General features: G+C 38.1%; 1 protein-coding gene and 1 long non-coding RNA gene across 3 annotated transcripts in view; one reads left to right on the top strand and one right to left on the bottom strand.

Annotated features, from left to right (window-relative positions):
• Positions 1-220: 220 nt before the first annotated feature.
• LOC106090917 (probable E3 ubiquitin-protein ligase HERC4) overlaps positions 221-26,644 on the bottom strand; it is a 33,951-nt gene continuing 7,527 nt past the window's right edge. For both annotated transcript variants that reach the window (XM_059363783.1, XM_059363784.1), the window contains exons 4-15: positions 26,012-26,589; positions 23,611-23,771; positions 23,279-23,540; positions 22,893-23,207; positions 22,652-22,825; positions 22,470-22,589; positions 14,890-15,027; positions 4,310-4,770; positions 4,151-4,238; positions 3,959-4,096; positions 3,725-3,838; positions 221-3,661 (exon numbers count right to left, since the gene is read on the bottom strand). In XM_059363783.1, the coding sequence (XP_059219766.1) occupies positions 3,509-3,661; positions 3,725-3,838; positions 3,959-4,096; positions 4,151-4,238; positions 4,310-4,770; positions 14,890-15,027; positions 22,470-22,589; positions 22,652-22,825; positions 22,893-23,207; positions 23,279-23,540; positions 23,611-23,771; positions 26,012-26,589 (2,702 nt within the window). In that variant the 3' untranslated portion in view covers positions 221-3,508. The remainder of the gene's footprint in view (positions 3,662-3,724; positions 3,839-3,958; positions 4,097-4,150; positions 4,239-4,309; positions 4,771-14,889; positions 15,028-22,469; positions 22,590-22,651; positions 22,826-22,892; positions 23,208-23,278; positions 23,541-23,610; positions 23,772-26,011; positions 26,590-26,644) is intronic.
• LOC131995320 (uncharacterized) lies at positions 14,140-26,626 on the top strand. Its single transcript, XR_009397376.1, has 2 exons — positions 14,140-14,344; positions 25,956-26,626. It is a non-coding gene; the product is annotated as an uncharacterized LOC131995320 (long non-coding RNA).

The raw sequence follows: 26,644 nt of genomic DNA, 5'->3' as shown, positions 1-26,644 counted from the left end.
CTGCAGAATGCTTTAAATTTGAATAAAAAAATGGAGGAGTTACGGTATTTTAGGCCTTAAAAAAAGATTTTAGGCAAAAAAAAAAGATTGGCATGCCTTCACCTCTTTCTCGCTGGTTCATTTGTTTATGGGCTTCTTTTTATTTTGTTTTTTTCTTTTTATTTCGTTTTTCTTTGGACTTTGGAAAATGCAACAATTCAGTTTTTTGTATCAATAAAAATGTGTTTAGATTTACTTATTGTTGTATTTAATTTAGTATCAGTCTGACTAATCTTGAGTACAATCAACAACTTCATTTCGTTTATTTGTTTTCAAGGCATCTCCGATTGAACTAACACAAAGATTATAGTTTTGCAAGCTATATAATCTAAATAAATTACTTATAAATAGAAAAAAGTATAAACATAGTTAAACTGCCCACACACTTGGAGAATGCAATAAATTAAAATTTTACATTTCTTTTTTTATAGTTATTATTTGTTTTCTGTTTATTACTCTTTCTTCGTCCTTACCTGTGCAAATACTCAGCACGAATGTATGGCAAAGAAATCTCTTTTGCTACTATCATATCCTAGCACTATTATGCTACTTTCAAGCATTAAAGTATGTGTGGTTCAAAAAACGATGGCAAGTAGTATAATTTTCAAATTCGATATTGAAATTTCCATTTCTGTATTAAGTTGTATATGTTTTTACAATTTAATTAATAGCTGAACGCTCAAAACATTGATATTGAATGAAACTTAGAAAAATTTCTAAATTTGTAAAAATTGACCCCTTTAAATAACCGGGTCTTGGAAAAGTTGCAATGTGAAAGAACAACGGGCAGACTCTGTCCTATTTTAGTTATCTTTACGCAGAGAAAATGGTAAATTTGCACAAGAGAAAGTAGGAAGGAGGTCTGAATGGTTTTCGGTATCATTACGGGATACATAGAACTACGGTCACACTTATGCACAATAGGTGCGGCAAGTGACAGTGTGTGTAGGGCAAGAGCGAAGATTATGAGTTGTTGGAACATTTCCAATGTCAATGCCTAGCTTTCGGGGCTAAAAGACTCTGGCACATAACTGCCGAAACGATACCAAACTTGAACCATCTTAGGGGCATATTATAAAGAACTGTGAGTGCTATTGTAAACAGCTCGGGATTCTCAACATAGATTTTTTTGAGGTTACTTTTCGGTATCTAGAGCCGTTTAATAGCATAGATGTATCTCCATAGTGGCTTGAGGCTCAATCTCTTCAATCTAACCTAACCTTGTTTGCACAACGCATAATATCACCAAGCAGGACTAATATTAGTGCAATTGAAAACAAACAAAAAACAAGTAAAAAGGCATTAAGTTCGGCCGGGCCGAACTTTGGATACCCACCACCTCGAGTATATATGTAAACCACATTTCGTCACAATCCGGAGAAAATTGGATAAATTAAGCACCCAAAATTCGGCACAGACATTTAGTGGTCTATTCAATTTTGTACATCAAAATATTGGTCTTTTTGGCAGATATATCCAATTATAAATCGATCTGAACCATATTAAGATCGGATATCGTGAGGCTCAGAGAAACTTACTGTTTCAAATTTCAGTGAAAGCGGGTAATAAAAAAAGCTTTTATTGGCTTTAGAACCCTTTTCGACAGATCGGTCTATATGGCAGCTATATTTGAATATAGTCCGATCTGAACCATATTTAGATCGGGTGTCAGGAGGCTAAAAATAACTCACTGTTTTAAATTTCAGCGAAATCGGGTAATAAAAAAAGCTTTTATGGCCTTAAGACCCTTTATCGGGAGATCAGTCTATATGACCCACCACTGTTTTAAATTTCAGCGAAATCGGGTAATAAATAAAGCTTTTATGGCCTTCAGACCCTTTATTGGGAGATCGGTCTATATGACCCACCACTGTTTTAAATTTCATCGAAATCGGGTAATAAATAAAGCCTTTATTGGCTTTAGACCCCTTATCGGCAGATCGGTCTATATGGCAGCTATATTTGAATATAGTCCGCTCTGAACCATATTTAGGTCGGGTGTCAGTAGGGTTAAAATAACCCACTGTTTTAAATTTCAGCGAAATCGGGTAATAAATAAAGCTTTTATGGCCCTCAGACCCTTTATCGGGAGATCGGTCTATAAGGCAGCTATATCTAAATATAGTCCGCACTGTTTTAAATTTCAGCGAAATCGGGTAATAAATAAAGCTTTTATGGCCTTCAGACCCTTTATCGGGAGATCGGTCTATATGGCAGCTGTGTCCAAATATAGTCCGATCAAAACCATATTTAGGTCTGATGTTAAGAGGTCTTAACCTGCTCACTGTTTCCAATTTCAGCGAAATCGGGTAAAAAATAAAGCTTTTATTGGCTTCCGACCCCTTATCGGCAGATGGGTCTATATGGCGGCTATATCTAAATATGGACCGATCTAATCCATATTCAGGTCAGATGTCGGGAGGCTTAAAATAACCCACTGTTGCAAATTTCAGCGAAATTGGATAATAAATAAAGCTTTTATGCTCTTCAGACCCTTTATAGGGAAATCGGTCTATATGGTAGCTATATCTAAATATAGTCCGATCTGAACCATATTTGGGTCAGTTGTCGGGAGGCCTAAAACTACTCACTGTTTCAAATTTCAACAAAATCGGATGAAAAATAATAATTATGGGCATTAGACCCTTTATATAGCAGCTATATCCAAATATGGTCCGATTTGGCCAAATTTCAGCTCAATATCTCAATTTTTCAAGACTCTATAGTGATTACAACAGACGGACGGAGAGACAGAGAGACTCACGTACATCGTTGAATCGACGATCCGAAATATATATGCTTTGTAGGGTCGTTCCCTTTGCAATCCCTTGATTGCAAAGGGAATGACATAATGAATATACCCCCTATCCTACGGTGGTGGGTATAAAAAAATACGGCTTCTGTGAGTTAAAAATGAGGAATTGGACTATATGGGTACCATTGTAGCCAATTATGGTATTTTGCTTAGTTCAGCACATAACACAACTCATCAGACTGATTTCGCCAAAAATCTAAAAAAAACCTGTGCAGGCTAGAAAAAAACGTAAAATCATGAGATCAGTTTATATGGAGGCATATCGAAACAAGATTCCAGTGAATAGTTGAATACATAATTCAGCTCATCCAAACGCATCAAAGTCATGTCGAGATTATAAAAATTGAGTGATAACGGAGAAGGCAAAACTTTTTGATAGTACAAAAAAAAACTTTGCAAGTCGGCAATAACCTTAAGCCTTGAACGTACCATGCACGCTCAAAAACTGGTTAAGGACGCCATGTACTCAAACTAAAAATTCATATGCAATAATAGTGTAAAAAACACAAAAAAAAACCTAACAAACTTTGTCTTTTAAATGACAAACGAAAACTTAAGGCATTTTTAACAACCCAGCTACCTTTATAGCGGTACTGACTTAACTATATGGGGAGGAAAAAATTGTGTTTGTATATAACGTTGATGTTGAGTATATTATACAAGACTGAAACCCTGAGTCTGTTGTATTGCCTGCATCAACTTGTATTTCAAGCGTTCTTTTGTTTTGTAACGTGGTAAATCCAAAAGATTGAAACAGGTATGGGCCACTGGCAAGCATTTGTCATCATTTGTGGGCTGTATGATCATCTAATGCAACAAAGTCAAAACATTCATTAGCTTAATACTGCAAAGGGAAATAATTCAACTTACTTTAATGGCTTTCATGCCTTGTATGGGTATACGATCACTGCCTGTTAAAAACAGCAGAAATTTCTTTTTGTCCTCCAAAGACATCTCGTGAAATGTTTCCCAAAACCATTTTACCTAACATATAAAAAACAAAAAAATAACATTAACTATTTCTGAGAATCTACTATTCCCAAGAACATTCCATAAAGGAACGGGGAATCATATGTAGATAAATTTTCAATTTTGCCCGCTTACCGTGTCATCACTAACTGTGTAACCATTTTTATAATCACAATTCAGTTCCCAAGCTTTCCAGTCATATTCTTCGTTGCCCACCACCATTGCCATTAGTTCCTCGGGGCGAAATATTTTCAAAACTCTTCCCCAACATACCTAAAAAGAAAGACAAAGGTTTCTATAATCTTGCTGGACAAATTTATTTTTTACCTTCATAAAGCCCTTTTGAAATGCTTTAAATTTGTCATCCACAGTCTTGTTGAATATAAAGTCCACATATAAATCTACAAACTCTTGTCTGAAATGAAATATGAAATAGTCGTTACACTCACGTTTCTTTTTGTATGGTATGCATCAAAAATGTCTTACCTATTTTCTTTTGTTACACTTATGTTCGCTCCATTGGGTTTCAATGGTTCGCTCGTACTTTCTCCGAAAATATCTCTGGATATTTCAAAATGCAAATCGAATGTTTCTTCAAAATCATCACCATCGTAATCTAAAATCTGTTGCATGGAATTAGCCAATGTTGGTGAAAGTTCTCGCAGATCACAAAGATCAACTTTTTCATCCATTATCTTTTTGTATAATGCCAATGGAAATGGTAAATTTATAATTGTAAAATTATATATTGCCAAGCCGCAAATGATGCCAATCAGAATGTACATTTCCTCAGTCTCGAATGTCATGTCGGCAAACCAAACTACTCTTGAATCTTCGTATTCCTTGAACATGCCATATTTGGGATCAATAAGGTCCTTTAAGAGTAGCATGAAAAATTCCTTTCGCACACCACCTGCATCTTCAGCTTCTTCGCCACAGAATTTCACCTGAAATTAAAAAAAAGTGCTTCGTTTTTAACTCCAACGAAAATTTTCAGAAAATTCTAATTAAAAAAAATCTTCGAAGTTAAAATTTAAGAAAGAAGTGTTTGTTTGTATGTTCCGAATAGGCTTGTTGATCCAGTGAAATTGGGCCGCACTTGGGGTATTCGACCGGCTGTTATAAAGCGAGCGACTGCTGCGTTAATGATGTCTCGGAATTTCCTCTCGGCCACTAGCACATCCGAGGGGGGTGGCAGTTCACTGAAGCGGCGATTGGTATACCTTCTGAAGCCAGCCCAATCGGCCTTCTTCTGATTGATAAAAGTCCGGCGCTCAGAGGTTATGAAATCGGGTGGTCAGTCGATGGTGATAATTATGAAATGACGGCTTGTCAGGATACGTCACTCAGGAGGTCAGGGGATGCAATGGAAATGTCTGGCGAGCTGCTGCACCTCCTCGTAATCCTAGTGGGGGCATCCTCATTCACCGTGCAAAACGTGGAGCCTTCAATCTGCTCTGCCAAAGCTATGCCACGCTGGTCGTTACCTAGGGGAGAATGCCATGAAGTGTGATGCGCACTAAAGTCCCCTAGAACCAGACGATTATGGCCAGATAATCCACTTATGTCGGGGTTGTAAGCTTGGCCATTAACACACAGTTACCAACCGGCGGTATGTACACGTTGTATAACTCTATCTCGGCGGTACCGGACCTGACTGCTATCCCCATGCACTCCATATAGGGGTCACTAGTGCCAGGCGAGATGGGTCTATATTGTACGGAATAGTGTATCACGAAGATCCGTGCCAATGTGCAAGCTGCAGGTGTTGGTCGGCCTTGTCTCCCGGACCGCTGCGACCAATATATTTTTCCGACTCATGAAATCCACAATCTCATCGATCTTGCCACAGAGACCGTTGCAGCTGCAAAATGATACATTTCCCGGCACTGGCCTGGCAATATTGGGGCTGGACTGCTGCTGTTGCGTATATTGCCGTAAGGGAGAGATCGGGGGGGTGGGGGAGGTCACATAGTCCGACGACGAGGACGACGCTTGTGACCCACTGCTGGCTATGTTCGCACAGCACCTTGCAACATATCCAGTATGACTATACTCCCGTAGTGAAGTGGGGCAAGAGCGAGATCGGAAATGTACCCACTCCACCGACCGATGATGGAGGCGGTTCTAGCAAACCGAGCAGAACTTGCAGAGTCCGGCGCGGACCAGAAGCGTGCGGAGAAGGCACTACGGGATGTACCTCTCTCACGACAAAAAAACAAGACGAACACGTACACTGAAGCGGCAGCCCTTGCTGATGAGGGTTCCATTGGGTCAATCCGGCGTGTACAACGGGCTGCAATGGGATTGGGTGTTGTTGATGTAGCAGTGTGTTATGCACTGAGGCGGCTGTCCTTGCCGATTAAGGACTTCTTCGGGTCAATCCGTTACGCACTACCGGTTGCCATGGGATTGTTTCATAGATGGTGTTATGGTTGTTGTAGCCACGATAGCTGTAACTATAATTATCCTGACCAGTGTTGCCATTTGTGGTAGGTTCCTACCAAAATTTGTAATTCTCTTGGTAGTTTGGTAGGCTCACCTCATTTTTGGTAGGTTTTTCCAACCTATAAATTCAATGTTAATTATTGGATGTCGGGTATCACTGCCTTGAATTTAATTTAAAAAAAAACCCTGCCTGTAACTGGCACGAGTCTTAAGGGATCTCTTCCAAATTTCTGGGTGAGAAATTCGGCTTTCGTACAAGATTTTAAATCTTATAATAATAGTATGAGACTTTTGTTGTAATAAGATTGTTGCAATAGGAGGCCACCGTAACGCAGAGGTTAGCATGTCCGCCTATGACGCTGAACGCCTGGGTTCGAATCCCGGCGAGACCATCAGAAAAAATTTTTCAGCTGTGGTTTTCCCTTCCTAATGCTGGCAACATTTGTGAGGTACTATGCCATGTAAAACTTCTCTCCAAAGAGGTGTCGCACTGCTTCACTCGGCTATAAAAAGGAGACCCCATATCATTGAGCTAAAACTTGAATCGGACTGCACTCATTGATATGTTAGTGGAATTGGCAAAATTTGCAATTTAAAATAGTTGAATTAATAATAAATTTAGTGTTGATAAAAATCGAATTTAACAAAAAAAAATTATATAAGATAATTAAATAAGTAACCAAATTAATAAATAAGTTTCCTGTCATAAGTAGACAATTTTTAACAAAAATAAAAGGTAACAAAATTATTAGAAATGTTCATATAAAGCTTTCTTAAAAGCATTTGAAGAGAGAGAGAGAGAGAGAGAGTTCCAAAGGCGAAAAGCATTGTAGAAAAATTGCCATTCAGAGGGAGACGATAGCGAATGGGTACTATTACAATTTTTCTACTAGATCTACCAATTTTAAGTTTGGCGTAAAAATTTTCAGGAGTTCTGTTGTACACAAACTTATGTATCATTAAAAGTGTTCTTATAAAAAGTAAATCGCCGAATGCTATACCATGCTACTTTTTTGTAAGAGTTGAAACACTTGCATATCTCTTTAGACCATCTTATTATCGCGTTATGTGACATTTCCAACAGATTTCTGCTTCTCGAGGCACATTGGCTAAACAACTTACAGCCTTATAGGAGTATAGGTAAAAAATATGATTTTGCTAAGAGATCAGATGTTCTGTGGTATGTATAAATGTGTTTTGTAGACAGCCCTATTCTGAATATCAATTTCCTAGGAGTTTTTTTCCCTATTCTGAATAACAATTTCCTAGGAGTTTGTTCCCTACTCCCTTTTCCCTTATTCTAAAAAACTTCGAAAATGGAAAATGTCTCCCAGGGAAAAAAGTAGGTATTCTGAATCGAAATAAAAGGGAGAATGAGATGATAAAATTTGGGAAAAATTCCCTAAACAAATGGAAGGGAGTTAGTATAAAAAATTATGAGTTTAATTCTTTTTATAAAAAAATGTTACCACTTCTTATTAGTTACGATCAATTTATTATGTACGCAAATTATTTTTCACTTCACTTTTTCATTTCACTTTCAAAAAAAAAAACAGGGACAAATTTTGTTAAGTTCTACCAGCTTAAATGTCATGTACCCACCACAGAAGGTTTGCATACGTTTTTCAGGTTTATTGACAATAAATGACGAAAATTCTAGAATTGGTACATGAATAAACATTTGTATGTTGTTGTTATAGCAGTGTGTTGAAGATACGAGGCGACAGTCCTTGTTGATGAAGGACTTCATCGGGTCAATCCGGCTGCCACGGGATATGCATAGGTATCAAAACATGTGATTCATATTTTAATATCCTTAGACCCATATGTATAAAGAGATGTTGCAAAGTGATACTAAAAAGAGGTCCCTCATTATTGAGCTTAAAGTAGAATCAGGCAACACTCATTGATATGCAACAATTATTCTGCTTGTTTATTTCATTATACTTCAGACCATCAGTTACTAAAGAATACTTGGTGCCACATTTGGCAACATTCACGCCACAGGGATATATTGTAAATACATTCATAGTCCAACAGCCGTCCCAACTAACAAGAAAAGCGGCCGCCGCCCGGAATGTCGATTAGATATTCAAGTTATAGCTGTATAAATGTTGATCTCTAGATAAAGCAGCGTATCAGGCAGACCACCACAGCGTTCTGACGACGTAGTCGAAGCTCACTTAAGTAGTTCTGCCCAAGAACGATCCGGTAGATTCAGCTACCTTTTGGCAAGGGAATACGCCAACGTCCACCAGACCACTTTGGAAACACCTCATCTTAGCCAACGATTTTGGATGAGAACGGAAAGTTGTTATCGCAACACAAATTTCGTGAGAGGCTGTAGACCATAATTGTGCACTATGAAAATACTAAAAGCAAACAAACAAACATTACAAAAGCAACACTAAACATGCTTGTAAACTTTTTTAACAACCTTATAACTTCTTTTCGATTTTAAGTTCTTTTTTCCAAAAAATAATAGTAAAATTTTTTGCCAAAATAAAACAGCTGTTTTCGAAAATTCCCTCTCCCAAATTTTTCCTCTCCCCATTCAATCAGAATAGGAGAATTTTATTCGAGGGAGAAATTAATTCCCTGGAAGTTTATTCCCAGGGAATTTTCAGAATTGGACTGAGAGTGTTCTTAACATTCCGAAGATTTTGCCTGTCGCTGATATGATATGGGCCTTCCATGTTAGGTATATAAAGCAAAAAATCTTGGTGTAATTATCAATCAAACACTAACATGGAAGGTCCATATCATATCAGCGACAGGCAAAATCCTCGGAATGTTAAGAACACTCTCAGTCCAATTCTGAAAATTCCCTGGGAATAAACTTCCAGGGAATTAATTTCTCCCTCGAATAAAATCCTCCTATTCTGATTGAATGGGGAGAGGAAAAATTTGGGAGAGGGAATTTTCGAAAACAGCTGTTTTATTTTGGCTAAACCGCTGCCAGAAAGTGGTGTGCGAATACCCTGTGCAAATTGGAAATAACGCTATCAAACAGGTATATAAAGCAAAAAATCTTGGTGTAATTATCAATCAAACACTGTTTGATAGCGTTATTTCCAATTTGCACAGGGTATTCGCACACCACTTTCTGGCAGCGGTTTGAAAAAAACAATAAACTTTGATTTGATTTGTGTGCAGATTATTTTCCATAGCCCACATGTTGATATATCTGAAGTCGGTGTTTAGCTTCTCTATTCCATGACACAGTTCTGTCTTTGAGCAATTCAGATAAATTTGTACATCGTCTGCATAGATGTGGATATTTGAATGTGTCAGTCTGGTGGGCAGTTCATTTATATACATACAAAACAGAAGCGGTCCCAAAATGGAACCTTGAGGCACTCCCTGCTTTCTATGCAATGGTGTGGAAACGTGATTTCCTACCACTACAGACCGGACATGATCCCGTAGGTAGTTAGTTATTAGCTTGGTTGAAGTGCTTGAAAAGTTGAAAAACATTTTTAAGCCTTCTACATAATATGCTATGGTAAACACAGTCAAATGCTTTGGAGTGATCTAGCAATACCAGATAGGAAAGCATTTCATCATTCAAACTTGAGTTATACAGCTGTGCTTTGGTCGAAAACCAAACTGTCTAGTTGAAAGAAGTTTTTGTTCATTTAAAAACTCATATACATATCTGCTGATGAACAACAAACAAAAGCTTTTGACGGGAAAGGTATGATTGATATGGGTCGATATTCGTTTTGTTACTGATATTCTTCCTGACATTCCTCGGAGGGGGTTCCCCTGCTCGGCAAAGGCTGGTACTATGTTCACTATTCTCGCAATTTTTTTTTGTAATTACTTTATTTTGATAATAGATTATAAAGCAAAAAAAAAAAACTTGCTGATTTCATTCAGTAGGATATTTCCCTATTACTTATGAAACAATTTTAATAAAAGTATTGTTGTTGTTGTAGCCACATTTTCATTTTGTAGAGGTGGCGATCCCCGTCAAGCTCTTATGTGAGCAAGATCGTTCCGGTTCAAAAGACCGATCGCCGCGGGAACAATGTGGTCATTGGTTATTTAAAGGCACCAATAACTCGCCTTGTCATATCGAGCATCATAGGCACTCAGTATTTGTGCAAAAGCCGCTGATTGTTCGCGAATGCCGTTGCAGCTACTCCGTATGGAGCATTTCACTATATGTAACCTGTGGACGCGCCCGGTAGCTCGCAGGTTTTGACATGTACATTGGGTTGTTTAAAAGTATAACAATATTTGTATAATAGAGTTATGAAAATGGAAAACAAACTGAAATTACTCCTTGATGGTCCATGGGAAGTATACCCAATGTCCACATGTATTCCAAGGAAAAATTATTTAGAATAAAATTTCAATACCATCCGACCAACAGTTTTTATTGATATTTAAATGTGTTTAGTACGGGAACGTGTGAAACGGCCCTTGTACTGAAATTTCAAGAAATCGTTAATAAATGTCTTCTGGCTTGTAGGATCCAGGACCAGTAGGATCCACATATGATCCCTTTACCATATTCCGCTCGCTCATCACCGAAGACATGGCGTACATCGTAATACGCGAATCAAATCGGAATGGCAAGGAAGTGAACGCTGCATTAAATTTGGCAAATACAACTAACACAGCTATCCCGGCTCGATATGACAAGGCGAGTTGTTGGCGCCTTTAAATAACCAATGGCCATACTGAATATATAAAGCTGCATTATTATTAGATTGTATGAAGCGCATAAAACAATTCCTTAGAATCGACAATGGAAATATGCGACAGCAACGACTAATCAACATTAAAACTTTGCTATTAATGATATTTGGCAAATGTAGCAGTCTAACTTGGCAGCAGTTTATACTCCGCATGACCGTTAATGGGCCGTACCCACTTCACACAATACATTCCATCGAAGTGTGTCAAGTATGGTATAAAGATATGGTGGTTTTGCGACTCAAAATCATTGTATCCTGTCAAAGGAATGATTTACTTTGGGAAATTGCTTGACAAGACACTAGAGGTGAAGCAAGGGCCGTACAATTTACGCCGTCACTTTTTTCACAACTTTGGATTTGTGCGTACTTTGATCATGAAGAAAACCGCATACGTTGGAACAGTGCGTTCAGGAATTCCCAAAGAATCAGACGAGTCCTGTCAACAGCACATTGTTCGGCTTCAACGAAAGCGATATAGCACTATTTTCATATGTGCAGAAGAAGAACACAGCGGTAATTTTGATGTCGACACAACATTATACTTGCGGTGTGGACATGCAAACTGAGAAGGAGAAGCCGTTTGTTATTGGATTGCTATTTGGATTACATCGCCAACAAATCGGACGTTGATACAATGGACCAGATGCTTGACACGTATACATGCAATCGCTCAACAAACCGCTAGCTATTGGCCATGTTTTATAATATGGTGGACAAGAAGTGACAGACGACGGTCATTCCTACTGATGCTGACAAAACAATTGGCACTACCAAACACTTCTTGTCCACCATATTATAAAACATGGTCAATGGCCAGCGGGGTTTGTTGAGCGCTGAACAACTATGCGGTTATGCATATCCAACGATACGGAACGCAATCGAAGCATTCGATGTAAAGGTAAGAAAAAAAACCTATCGTTCAAAATCTGAATAACAACATTCAACACCTATGCATCGATGCTACACCTGCACAGATAATATGGACGATGGACAATCTAAAATTTTTTAGGTTTTTTTCATAAAAAATTAATAATGTTATATATAAATTTTTTTTTTGAACTTTCATTATACATGTATAATAATTAGAAAGTAATAATAAATCAAAACAAAAAAAATCTAAAAAATGCGTTTTCATATAAAATTCCATACAAAAAGTAGTGTGGACCTTGTACTTCGTATTAGGGCAACAGATGACTCAACCGTCGGGGGTTTAGAACTTATGTATTTCTTTGAAAATATTTTGTTAAGGATTGTTTAAAACTGTTAGCGTTGCTCAAGTAGTGTATTGTCGGATGGCATTTACAAAAAAATGCTATCCTGATATTAAAAGGCGATATCGAGGCTGGACCATTAATATTCTTCGGTTTGTTCTTCCAAACTGTAGCTTTTGGTAGAGATATTTTGGACTTCTTTCGTTTATTATTTTATGAAGTAGGATAAGATTTTTTAGAATATCCTGCAAAAGAATCTCAATATTGAGAAAATCTTATAACTTCATGTCAAAAAGTATTTCCGAAAACAGAGCAGGGCTTTCATACCGTTTCAGTCCATGGACATATCTGACTATGGCATTGTGGGTTGTCTCTAGTCTTGTTGCACCCCTAGAATCGCAGCTACTACAAATTTCACTTCAATAGAACAGAGCAGGCAGTGAGAATGATTTGGACAGTATTTGGTACAGTGTTCTCAGTATACAACAATTTTACCAAACATCCAAATGATGTGATCAGTCCAAGTGAGAGATTTGTTTATTATAATGTCAAAATTTTTGTCTTTTTTAAACAATTAATATTCTCTCTTCCGATGAAGGACTCCATCGGGTCAATCCGGTACGTACAACCGGCTGCCATGGGATTGAAAGTTGTAGGTAGAATATTTTAGACGAGACAGCAGATCATTAATGTATTTTGAAAATAACAGTCGGCAAAAGATTTACATCTTCTATTACACTAGATCTTCTATTACAACCAACTGCGACCATTTACGGGGGTAGTTGGAAACCAGTGTTACTTCAGATGTGGAAAAATTGAAAAAACTTCTAAACTTTATACATAGTACATCGTGATTGAGAAAGTCAAATGGTTTGGGCTGATCCAAAAAAAAAACTAAACAAGTAACTAATCCAGCATCCATACTTGAACTTTGTCTTCTGTTACATCAATTAAGGCGGTAACACAGCTGTGTTTTGGTCGGAATCCAGTTTGTTTATTTGATAGATATGGGTCGGTAATCATTTCCATTATTCAATTTAGGGATTGGTATCACTTTTCAGTGCTTCCACTCAGACGGGTATTGGCTAGTTGTTAAAATAGTGTTGAAGAAGTGGATAAGATATTGTCGAATGTAAGGCTGTAAACATTTAATGAATTTCGGGTGTAGTTTATCCAATTGAATTACATTTGATTTATATGTCATACAGCTTTAATATACGTCATTTGGTTGCACACAAGAAAATTCAAAATAATGTGGCCGATTTCATGAACATTTTCAGGCGCTGAGTAAGATGGGGTATTTAGAAAATATTTTAGCCCAGGGTGTTACTCCAACACCATTTACCTTTGGAATCTGTTGCCTCCCGAAACTTATCAGCAAAATAATTAGCTTTTGCTCTATGTATATTTTTTTGACTTCCTTTCGCAATGCCCGAAATGCATTTAGAAGTTGTTCGGTTTTAAACCTCTTCCATTTTCGATATGCCAAGTACTTTGGTTCATCATTTCTCTAATACAAATGAAAATTTTGCCCATGAACATTCCACTAAGCAACAGGGGCAAACTTCTCACATACAATGAGTGCAGTCCGATTCAAGTTTTAAGCACAATTTTATAGCCGAGTCCGAACGACGTACCGCAGTGCGATACCTCTTTGAAGAGAAGTTTTTACATGGCATAGTACCTCACAAATGTTGCCAGCGTTAGGAGGGGAAAACCACCGCTGAAATGTGTCAGTAAATAGCGTGTTTGTGGTTTTGTAGGCGATTTTATATTTTGCTTTGTCTATGCAATTTGCGTTTTCAAATAACATTTGTACCAAAACTGTCAGAGAGATTTGAATGCGCAAAATGCATAGACAAATCAAAATATAAAATCGCACACAAAACCACAAACACATGTAGTTCCCTATTTACTGACACAAAGACGAAATTAGACAAAATGGAGAAATCGAATGTAGTATACGCGATCAAATGCAATAGAGATGGAACTACCGGACGCCAAAAATTATATATCGGAACCACCAAAAATAAACTAAAAACTAGACTTGCAGGGCATAAATCTGACATTAAATCCAGGAGTAGAAACACACATCAAAAAACGGCGTTAGCAGAACATTGTGCAACAGAACACCATGAGGCAGACATAAGAGAGTAAGAATAACAGATAACGAGATAAATAACAAGAGACTAACACTAGAAACGCTACATATCATCAACACGATAACAACAAAGCGTATGAATTACAAAGCAGACAGAGGGATGCGCGAGCAACTATAGACTGTTAGTACGAGTGAATAAAGACCAATAAGAAAAACTACAAAACAGTAGCAAGGCCGACAACGATTGTTGAAGACGGTCGCATAAATACAAAGTTTTTGACAGTGATGTCAATAGTTTAAAAATAAATTTAATTTGTTTTAGATCATAAATGCTTTCATGCGAAATATCGATGCATAAATAATAAAGAAAAGAGAAAAACCAGAAAGAACTCGAGCTTGAATTAAAAACAACAATATCTAATTATGTTCCGGCAGATGCAGTAGCCTCAAATCTTATTACGCTAGTATTGTAAAGGAAGGTACAATGTGGCAGGTATAACTTATGATCTGCCAAAAATAACTTTCGACGGGAATGATAAACACTATTTATTTATCTACTTTTCATGTTTAATATGATATCATAGGTTTGTCACTTACCTTAAGTGGTTTTTTCAAATCGCCTTGGCTGCACTTTCCGATTTCACGCAACGTATCTTGCACCAAATTCTCCCGAGAAACATTCAAAACGATAAATTGTTGAATAGGTTGACCGGTGGTCAAATAACTCAGTATGCTCTGAAACGATTAAAACAATAAATATGATATGGTTTTGTCCTAGTTCCATAAAAACAAAAGTGAAATATTTAAAAATGCTGATTATGATTTCTCTTCGAACTTCGAATCCAGAAATGTTTTTGGAACCGCGAAATTTGAAAATCAGGGATTGCTCTAAACGATTCTTTCGCAATATACGCCATTACTGTATAATTAGCTCAAAATTTCGGGGCACTAAAAGTTTAAAATTTTGATCATTTAATTTCAATAAAAAGTAGATTTTAAATACTTTGCTCCTAATTATGTGGCCACCACTGTATGTACTTTATTAGTCGAAAATTATTAAAAATCGGGCAACATAATGAATTGATTACGACCGTGTAGACATAAATATCCGGGCTACGACCGAAAATTTCGCTAGAGATGCGTATTGAGCTTTAAATTAAAAATAAAATTTTTCGTGATGACGTTCACGTGTAATGGTATGATTGCGTTACACTTGGCAATAAAATCACAACCTGCTATTGTTTGCCAACTCAAACATCTCAAAGTGAACAAAATGTTCGTGTATCACACCATAAATCGTTATAATACTGATAGCGTTGCCAAACGCTATAGTGTGTAGCGACTTGGTCTGCAGAGTAGAGCTGGCAAAATATCGATGGCACCATCGATATTTAATTTTTTGATTGAATATTGATTGATATTTTTTCGATGGATACATAAACTAGTAAGGAAGGACAAAAGTCGGGCGGTGTCGCCTTTATAATGCCCTACATCTTCGCTATAAGTTCAATGTGGGAGCTATATACAATTCTGAACCAATTTTGATGGACCTCGGCGGACGTTTTCCGATGGGTTATTAAACAATCCGTATCAAATTTCGAGCAAATATGTTCAAACTGTGTTATCGCGAATTAGCCAAAATTTGAGTTATATCTAATTCTGAACCAATTTCGAGCAAACTTCTCAGATAATGTGGTAGTCGTCGAGGAAAGCGTTGTGCAAAATTTTGGCGAGATTGGTCACACAATGCGCTTGCAGTGGCTCTTGGAGCGAAAATGGGGCGATATACATATATGACAGCTATATCTAAATCTGGGCCGATTTCTATGAAATTCACCAGTAATGTCGAGTCATATCAAAATCCCTCCTGCCCAATTTCGATAGAATCGGTTAAAAAATGAGCACTTTATTGCAATATTTCCCAAAATCGGACGAACATATATATATATATATATATATATATATATATATATATATATATATATATATATATATATATATATATATATATATATATATATATATATATATATATATATATATATATATATATATTTATATATATATTTATATATATATTTATATATATATATATATATATATATATATATATATATATATATATATATATATTTATATATATATATATATATATATATATATATATATATATATATATATATATATATATATATATATATATGAGAGCTATATCTAAATCTGGGCCGATATCTGTGAAATTCACCAGTAAAGTCGAGTGTCATAATTTCGCAAGAATCCGTTAACAAATTACCAATTTATTCCATTATTACTGCAAATCGGATGGACATATATATGGGAGCTATATCCAAATCTGGACAGACAGAGAGACGGACATTGCTAAATCGAATCAGAAAGTGATTCTGAGTCCATCGGTATACTTATCAATGGGTCTACCTCTCTTCCTTCTGGGTGTTACAAACAAATGCACTAAGTTAAAATACCCTGTACCACAGAAGTGGTGTAGGGTATAATAAGCAATCCTACACTGAATGATCCTTTACGATACATCGTGCCTATAGAGGGCACAATTTTCATCGATTAGGCTAACATTTTGTACAATGATTTCTCTCATGACTTTTAACTGACGTTATCGATATTGCTTCTATATAAATCGATGTCCTAATTTTTACTTCTCATTTTCGTTTGAAATATAATAGGTAATGGGAAATTAACGATAGTATCGATACTATCGATATTTATTAACACTATCGAAGATATCGAATGTTGCGATTATCGATAGTTTGCCAGCTCTACTGCAGCGTCGACCGGATTCGAGGTTTTGAAGCTGAAGTCGGGCTATTGGGCCGGAATCGGAGTTCGACTCGGAGTTGAGTCGTTCTCCGACTCCGACTTAGACTCCCCTGTCGAGGGTCAGACTCCGCAGCCCTGGTAACGACCCTCACAAAACAGATTCTGCCTCCCTCTCGCATTTGCTACCTATTGTCTCGGACATGCTCAGGCATTGGGGGTGTTCTTGCTAGAATATATAATGTAGATAGCTATAAAATAGATGTATTGACGACCACATTATATCCCGGCACCGAATAGGTATGAACACCACACAGACTGGAACTTTGAGGTCCGCAGTGTTTATCGCTGTCACGAGAAACTTAGCAGTGAGCTACCGAGCGGGTCCACAGGTTACGAATAGTAAAATGCACCAAACGGAGTAGCTGCAACGGCAGTCGCGGACAATCAGAGATATCATGCGAAGAGTCTCAGTGAGAGGTCGGGTAGCATCGGCTCTTGCGTAAATACTGAGTGCCTATGATGTCTAAACGACCGGCGATCTTGGGAACCCACCACCATGGAAAATATTGGAGCTATATCTAGTTATAGACCGAATTGGACCGTACTTGGCGCAGTTTTTCAGAGTTATCGCAGGACACTTATATGCAAAATTTCAGCCAAATTGGATAAAAACCGCGGCTTGTATGGGCTCAAGAATTCAAATTGGGAGATTGGTTTATATGGGAGCTATATCATGTTCGTGACCGATTTGATTCGTACTTGGCACAGTTGTTGGAAGTCATAACAGAACACCATAAACACAATTTCAGCCAAATCGGATGAAAATTGCTGCCTCCAGGGGTTCAAGAAGTCCAATCGGGAGATCGGTTTATATGGGATTAATATCACGTTATTCACAGATTTAAACCGTACTTGGCACATTTATCAAAGTAGAACACTATGTGCAAAATTTCAGCCAAATCGGACAAAAATTGAGGCTTCTAGGGGCTCAGGAAGTAAAATCGGAAGATCGGTTTATATGGGAACTATATCAGTTTATAGACCAATTTGGGCCGTATTTGGCTCCGTTGTTGGGAGACATAACAGAATACTATGTGCAAAACTTCAGCCAAATCGGATGAAAATTGAGGCTTCCAGGGGCTCAAGAAGTCAAATCGGGAGATCGGTTTATATGGGAGCTATTTCAGGTTCTTGACCGATTTGGACCGTACTTGGCACAGTTGTTGGGAGACATAACAGAATACTGTGTGCTAAATTTCACCATAATTTTGGCTTCCATGGGCTCAAGAAGTCAAATCGGAAGATCGGTTTACATGGTAGCTATATCCAAATCTGATTGTAAATCATTTGCAATCCCCAATGTCCTACATCAATATAAGGTATTTGTGCAAAATTTCAAGCGGTTAGCTATACGCATTCGACCGCTATCGTGATTTCGACAGACGGACATGGCTAGTTCGAATCAGAATTTCGAGACGATCAAGAATATATACAGTTTAAGGGGCCCTAGATCAATATTTCGAGGTGTTACAAACGGAATGACTGGATTAGTATACCCCCATCCTATGGTGGTGGGTATAATAAAAATGAAAAATGAAAAAAAGGCAGCAGGCCAGGGGCCGAATTACCAAAAACGTGATCGAGTGTGCTTTCGTATCGAATGCAATTTCATCTCGTATTTAATGGATGCTATACCACTTTTATATACATTTTAATTTAATTTGTTTTTATAAATTATGACCGATTTAAAGATTCGCGTTCCTGAATTTCAAAAATTCTCGTTCAAAAAAGAAATGCATAATTCACAATAGAGAGATTTCGAACGATTTTACTCGTTCACGTATACGGTAATTCGGTCCCAGGGAAGGAAGGAAGGTGCCTTCTAGTTCCTACCGTTGAACCATCCAGATCGCTTTAAAAAGCACAATAACTTGCGAATGTTCACATCCGCTAAATCAGACATGTTCCCAAAGAAATGAGAACCTAAAGTGGAACTCCTTCTGACTGCTAGTGCGGGACACACACACAGAATTTGTTCTATAGTCTTTTCTTCTTCGATGTTCTCACAGCTTCTGCTAAGTCGTTGCTGGCAACCTTCAGTCTGTTAGCATATTTTCCGATTAGACAGTGACCTGTCATTACGGACACAATGACTGAGACGTCGGTTCTAGCCAATGACAGCAAAGCAATAGACCTCTTCAAGTCTAGATTAGGCCACATAGTTTTGGAATGCTCACAGACCCCTCTTTGTGACCATCTATCATATGTAATCCTTTGGACCTGATATTGAAAACATAGCTTACTTTTCGCTAGAGGCTTACCCACAGATTCCAGTTATCCTGGAATGTGTAGGGTAGTTCCTAGTCTCCCAAGATCATCCGCTTTTAAATTCCCAGGGATATCTCTGTAGCCCGGCACCCAGAACTGGTGAATTTTGAATTGTTCAGCCCTCTCGTTGAGAGATCTGCGACTGTCTAGGGCGGTTTTCGTCGTAATGACATTATATCTTAGCCATTCCGCCACTTCCTTAATTGCAAGAATTTCTGCTTGATACACACTGCAGTGGTCGGGTAACCTCTTCGATATGACCAGTTCTAGATCTTTAGAGTACACCCCAAAGCCCACCTGGTCGTTTAGTTTGGAACCATCCGTATAGAAGTCTATGTATGCGATCGTCTATGTCTATGTCTATGCAATCGGTTCTATCAGGAAGAGTGGTATAATAACAATAATTTTTAACAAAAAGTGGCTCAGGTAGGGTGTAATCCACACTGCCTGGAATATCGGATATTGTATAAGGGATAACACAATGTCCGTAGCCGCCACATGACCAATGAAAAAGCTTCCTTAACCTCACGGCAACAAGCCATCTTTGGATGCAGTTGCAGTAGGTGGACTTTTAAAGCGCCGTCCACCAGACCACAACACCATATAGCATTATAGGTTTGACAACTGCAGTATATACCCAATACAATGCTTGCCCTTTCCAAAATTTTGGTTTTGAAGTTCAATTTCCTGTCCAGCAAAACACCCAGGTATTTTTCACTTTCTGTAAATGGAACATTCTCTCCACCCAAGGAGACAGGTTCCACTGTAGGCATTTTGCACTTTCTGTAAAAGGAACATTCTCTCCACCCAAGGAGACAGGTTCCACTTTAGGCAACTTGTATCTCCTGCTGAAAAGAACTATTTTTTTTCTTGCACGGATTTATACCTAGACCACTTTCGGTAGCCTACTTTGCTGTTGCACGTAGAGCTTCCTGAAGTGTATTTCTTAGAGTGCTGGCAAACTTTCTGCTAACCGTAATTGCCACGTCATCAGTATACGCGACCACTTTTACGCCTTTTTCTTCCAGAGACAATGATATATTGTTAATGACTACATTTCAAAGTAAGGAAAACCGTACACTTCCATGAAGAGTTCCTCTGCTGACCCATCTTTTTAGATCCACAGATCCCAAGCCTGTCGTAATGCACTATTTAGTAAGTAAGTTATTAATAATCTTTCTTACGGTAGAATTGATGCCTAGAAACTCCAACTTCTTCATGATTGACGTCGGTTTTACATCATTGAAAGCACCCTCAATGTTAAGAAATGCTACCATTGTATATTCCTTGACAGCGAGAGAACCATCTATATAGCCGACTAGGTCGTGAAGGGCTGTTTCAGTGGATTTGCCCTTATTATATGCATGCTGCGAAAGGCGATCTCCAGGCATTTTTGCTCTAAGATATGTTTCCATCAACCTCTCAAGACTCTTGAGCATAAAGGATGACAGACTAATGGGATGAAAATTTTTCGCCTTCGTGTGGTAGGGTTTCCTACTTTCGGAATGAAATTGACCTTCGTGTCCCTCCCTCCCACAGGTATATATGACATTCTGATACAAGTAGAGTATATCTCCCTAAGCCAGGGAACCAGTCTATCAGACACAGCTTGTAATTCAACCAATGATACATCATCAGTGCCTGGCGACTTAAAAGAGTCGAAACTTCTTATCGCCCAAAGGATCTTCGGCTCAGACACAAATTGCAAATTGCAAATTTTGTTCATGAACATTCCACTAAGGAACAGGGGCAAACTTTTCACATATCAATGAGTGCGGTCTGATTCAAGTTTTTATAGCCGAGTCCGAACGGCGTGCCGCAGTGCGACACCTCTTTGGAGAGAACTTTTACATGGCATAGTACCTCACAAATGTTGCCAGCATTAGGAGGGGAAAATCACCGCTGAAAAATTTTTCTGATGATCTCGCCAGGATTCGAACCCAGGCGTTCAGCGTCATAGGCGGACATGCTAACCTCTGCGCTACGGTGGACTCCAGTTTCCAGACACAATTTCCCTAATAGCCTCCGACGAATGCATATCAGTGACAACCTCTTCCGTTATCCGTTGGAGAATTTCCCGGGAAATACGTATCAACGAGTAGTTCTAGTGTTTTCTTACTAGACATTGTCCATATTTTCTCTGACTTCTGAATATACCCCACCCTAATAGGTCTCGAGGACAGAATCTTCCTTAGCCAAGAGGCCTCAGATGTATCCTCCACGGAGCTGCAGAATTCTACCCAGGATTTGTTCTGAGCCTTTCTCAGTTCGCCCTTACATTTCCCTAGCTGAGCCTTATAGATATCCCAATCGTGTGGTGCTCTTGTGGCTTTTGCTCTGTTGAAGAGTTTTCTGCAATCCTTCCTTAGACCAACCAGCTCTGGGGTACACCATGGCGGTCGCTGTTTGCCACTTGGCTCGGCACTAGGGCATGCTGACACAAGCGAGTCATTCAGGGCCTTCGTGATCCGCTTGACCATTATGTCTATATCTTCCGTAGTTTCCACTTCCTTTTCTGGTCTAGAAGGGGAAGACGTGCAGAATTTGTGCCGAAATTTATCCCAATCCACCTTTCTTCTGTTTGGTCGAGGGACCACTACTTCAGTATTATCTTCAAGGCTGAAACTAATATAACGATGATCAAAGACGCTCAGGTCATTCAACAATTCTCAGTCGCATATTCTTCCACTTATATCTTCCGATCAAAGTTAGAGATACCTAAAACAAAAAGATACTTAGCAAGACAGATTATATTCGTGTAGCTTGCTTTGTTTTTGCTCGATTCAGAGCAATATCTAAGTCAACAGAAAACAGATTATGAAGTTTAAATGACTTCCACACATATTTGTGATATTTGGACACTTCGTATCAGCTACCCTAAATATACCTATATAACTAATTTCTCATCAATAAAGGCATGGACATGTTAAAATATTTATTTAGTTCTTTCTGACTTAAAGAGTCCGTTGTGAATAAAAAATAAACTTTGTTTCTTTGGTAGGTCCAGGTTTTTCCCATTCCAGTGTGTTGTGTTGTAAAATACAGAAGGTACTTACATTGGATGTTATTGTGTTCATGGCATTATGCATTTGTATGGCTTGATCCGTCTGCAAAAGCGTAGTCTTTGCTGCTGCATTAAAAATCATCGGATAATTGCAGATATTAAACGCATCCGGCTTAAAAGACAGGCAAAAAGAGTTAGTTTCCTTCGTCTAGCAAAGTTTGATTCAGAACTCACAGTTTTATCAAATAACCAATAAATATAATTTTGTTGTACATCAACATAATCGGCCAATTCAGACCAATGAAATGATTCATAGTGGATTTTATCTTTTCTCTCCTTATGGTTTATACCATGTAGAAAGACAATGAGGTTTAAGGCAGCTATCAGATTTGAATTATACGTTACGAGCTTATAACATAAAAATGGTTAGAGTTCATAAAGGAATCACATTTGCGTTAATTTATTGAGGTCTTACTCTCTTCTCCGATTCCGAGCTTATGTTGTGTGGTATTTTAAAGCTTATGATGTAGGCAACAACATCCTTGTAATAGGCAACTATATGCTCAAACCACTCAGTGGAGGTTTGTGACCACCATTTTGCCACAATTTTACGTGGAATATCTTTTAGCTTGATAACAGCCTGGCTAAATGGCGTGTGGAGTTTGTCATAATTCTTTGAATTTACAAACTCATGATACAAAGGTAATATTAGAAAGATGCGTAAGGTTTCTACATCGGCTGGCGAAGTCACAAGTGTTTTCAACAATTCATTCGTAATAGCTTCCCAAATCTAAATTGTAAAATTGGTTATAAAATGGGGTCTAATTTTTTTATTATAATTTTTTGTATTCCTATACTTACCAAAGTCTTTAAGGTGTCATTTTCCACTTTTCTTAAATAGTGAAATGCATTTTGAGCTGCTTTTAAGTCAACACCATGATGTTTGGATGTACAGCAAAAATGTTGATTATCGTCTAGTAAAAATGATCCATTTAGGCAGGCTTGGCTTTTAAATATCAACTCTACTAACGCCAAGAGGTCCATGTCAATAGCTCCCTCACGTGCAATTTCGGCACATCTTTTTGTAGTTTCCACATTCAACGACAGCACCTGAGTTTTTTCACTGTTAATAAAAACAAAAACAAATTTGGTTAATCAGCTGTCCCAATGCGCACAAGTATTCACCGACTCACTCATATGTTCGACAGTCTACGGCAGGAATTTTATCTTCATAAGATGTACATGTGACTAGAGAATGATCGCCACCAGAGAATATTTGTTTTATAATATAGCAAGTATTTTCATTATTGTCCGACATTTCAGATTGTATTAATGCTTGGCCGCTGGGAGAAACCTGCAAATAATATTGATTATAATGCTAAGATCCTTGCTATTTAATGAACATATATAACATATATTGAAAAACTCTTTACAGTGAGCATAATTTCTTATATGGGAAGCTAGAGCATTAATAGTTTAATATGAAAAAATCTCAACAATCAACTTCATCAACCTTGACTATACTGCCGAAATCTGCCTCTTTCACATGGCAACCCTGTATTCCGATAGTTGCAATAAGGGATAACTCCAAACCAATCTCTGCCGACCGTACAAAATGTATATGTTAGGGCTTGACACCTGACAAACATCCTTACATCAGGAATTAGAAGACGATTATCAGATGAACACACACCATGAAATTACTGATAGAACACCACCAGACAACACACATTTCGACGATGTTCAAGAGAGGCAATAGAGTTGGCTACCCTACTGTCTCCAATCAACACCATCGCTTTCCTCTGTGCACGGTCCAGTAGCTCAAAGGATGATTTTGAAGCTCCAGCTATGAGTTGTACTCCATTTTCTGCCTTATGAAAGTGGTGGAGATGTTAAGGAGATCAAAAGGAGTGAAGTTCTTCTTCCACTTTTTAAGGAAGCTGAAGCACTTGAATGCTTATTTCGACAATTATACATGTTTAGCCCAACGGGCATCACTTTGTATTTTCATGCCCATAAGATTAAGAGCATCTGTTTGTTCAACATTTATACCGTAGTTGACAGAAATGCTCGTAATGGATCGTTAGTGTGACAATAAACAGCAATGAGTCTTCCGTGCATCAAAATCTACTCGATTTATTCGCCCAAAAAAGGCCAGCAAATCGTGGCAGAGTATATCGTCCATAATCCGCCTCCTGTTCACAATCTCTCGAAGACTCGGCCTATGGTTGAATGAGTACGGATGACAGGGATTTCTGTCATCCGCATATGATTCGATGACTGACTCTACAGATCGTTGATGAAAATAAGAAAATGAGAAGGAGAAAGGACAGAGCCCTGGGATGCACCTGGGGTCAATTTATGCCTATTTGATGAGAACCTTATCAACTGGGTCAGTGAACGTTTGATCATCTTTAACAAGAGTTGGGACAGATGAAGAGCTAAGCTTTACTCTTTTTACAAACGACCAAAAGCTCTTACTTCTTCGTGTAGTATCAAGAACCTTAGTTCGTAAAGAAGAAGCACTTTGGCCCGCGAAGATATTGCCTGTTTGCGCCAAGCGCTAGTTTCTGAACGCCACCTCTTTCGATCTGACACCATCTCTGCATGTCTGGTTAAACCAACTCTTGTCTTCTGATTTAACCGTTATAGTCTTAACTCGAATAAATGTCTTCATTCCATTTAAAATTATCATCTCGATCATTTCAGCAGTAGCTTTTATATGGTCATCTAAAAAACATAGTTTCGTATTAAAATCCTGAAAGTATTCATTGAGCTCAGCCCAACTTGTTTTTTCGTATAAAAATATTGACCACTTCGGGACTGGGGAGAATATTAACTTCATACTTTTCGGGGTGAAGTCAAGAAAATGTCAAAAGTATTGTTTTGGTGCACTTGGATACACGCGATATGTGTCGGTTCGTTCACTAAGTGCACCAAGCCATGGTTTCTACTAGTCATCTTAGAGAGAGCAGGTTGATTTGGGGCACTACAAACAAGTTGGTGACCGAGTATTACTCATAGTTCGGCAGTCCAGAATAATTGGTATTGCGGCAAGTGTTAGCATGTGTAGGGATGTGGGAAGACAATGACACGTTGGAGCATTTGCTTCGTCATTTTCCGGCTTTCCCGTCCAACAGACTTGGTGGGGACACATTTCCAATATTGAACCGACTTAGGGGCTTGAAATGAAGCACAATTATGAATTTTTTTAATAGCACGAAATTCCAGTCTTTGGTTTTTTCGAAGTTACTTTTTTTATTATCTAAATGTTTGTCCATAGTGACATGGAGCAGAATAATAACCACACCCTCTTTTCGATCTAACCTAGCCTATTCTGCAATGTTTAGGTTATTAGGCTATCTTTAATTAGATTGTTAAAAAAATTTTACACTCCCCATAAGGATCTCAAATGGTTTTCTATGGTACAATTAACCATAGTTAGCTTTTACTCGTGGTACAATTATAAAAGATTCAATTCATTTATCGCTTTTGCAAACTAACCATACAAAAATAAATTTTTGCTTTATATTTATAGATTGGAGCTGCTGAAAATGAGGTACAAACAATACAAAAGAAACAGCAAAAACTTACCCAAGGGCCCAAAACAACTTGTGGCACTGGTGAATTATTATTTACACGTATTCCCAATTGACCCGAACAACCCAAACCAAATCCGTATACTCGTCCACGAGAGGGTACTAGGGCCAGCGTGTGTCTCGTGCCACAAGCTATTTGGGTAACAGTACTACCCATAAGTTCCACAACCATACGAGGTAAAACCTCATTTCCATTGCTGCCATGTCCCAATTGGCCATATCTGCCAGAGCCGCATGTAAAGACACCGCCATCATTTGTAAGAAAAACGGAAAACTCATCTCCACATGTAATATAACGAACACATAAACTGCGTAATGTCTTCAATTGTGTGGGATAGCATCTGTTAGCACAGTCATTGAGGCCAAGTTGTCCACAATCATTTCTTCCCCATCCAAATACAGCTCCAGACTTGGATATAACAAAAGCATGATTACCTCCGCATGCAATAAAGGCAATCGGAATACCATTGAGAGCAGTTATAAGGCGAGGTACATTTGAGTGCACAACGTCACCAGGAGAGCCAACGCCCAATTGCCCATAGATATTTGAACCCCATGAATATAATTCCCCACCTGTAAAACAATATTGAAAATAAATAATTATGACTAATTAGCTTGGGTACATTAA

Source organism: Stomoxys calcitrans, chromosome 1, assembly GCF_963082655.1.
Source record: "Stomoxys calcitrans chromosome 1, idStoCalc2.1, whole genome shotgun sequence".
NCBI lineage: Eukaryota > Metazoa > Arthropoda > Insecta > Diptera > Muscidae > Stomoxys > Stomoxys calcitrans.
Note: the sequence above shows the minus strand (reverse complement) of the source record. Positions and strands in the feature narration are given on the sequence as shown.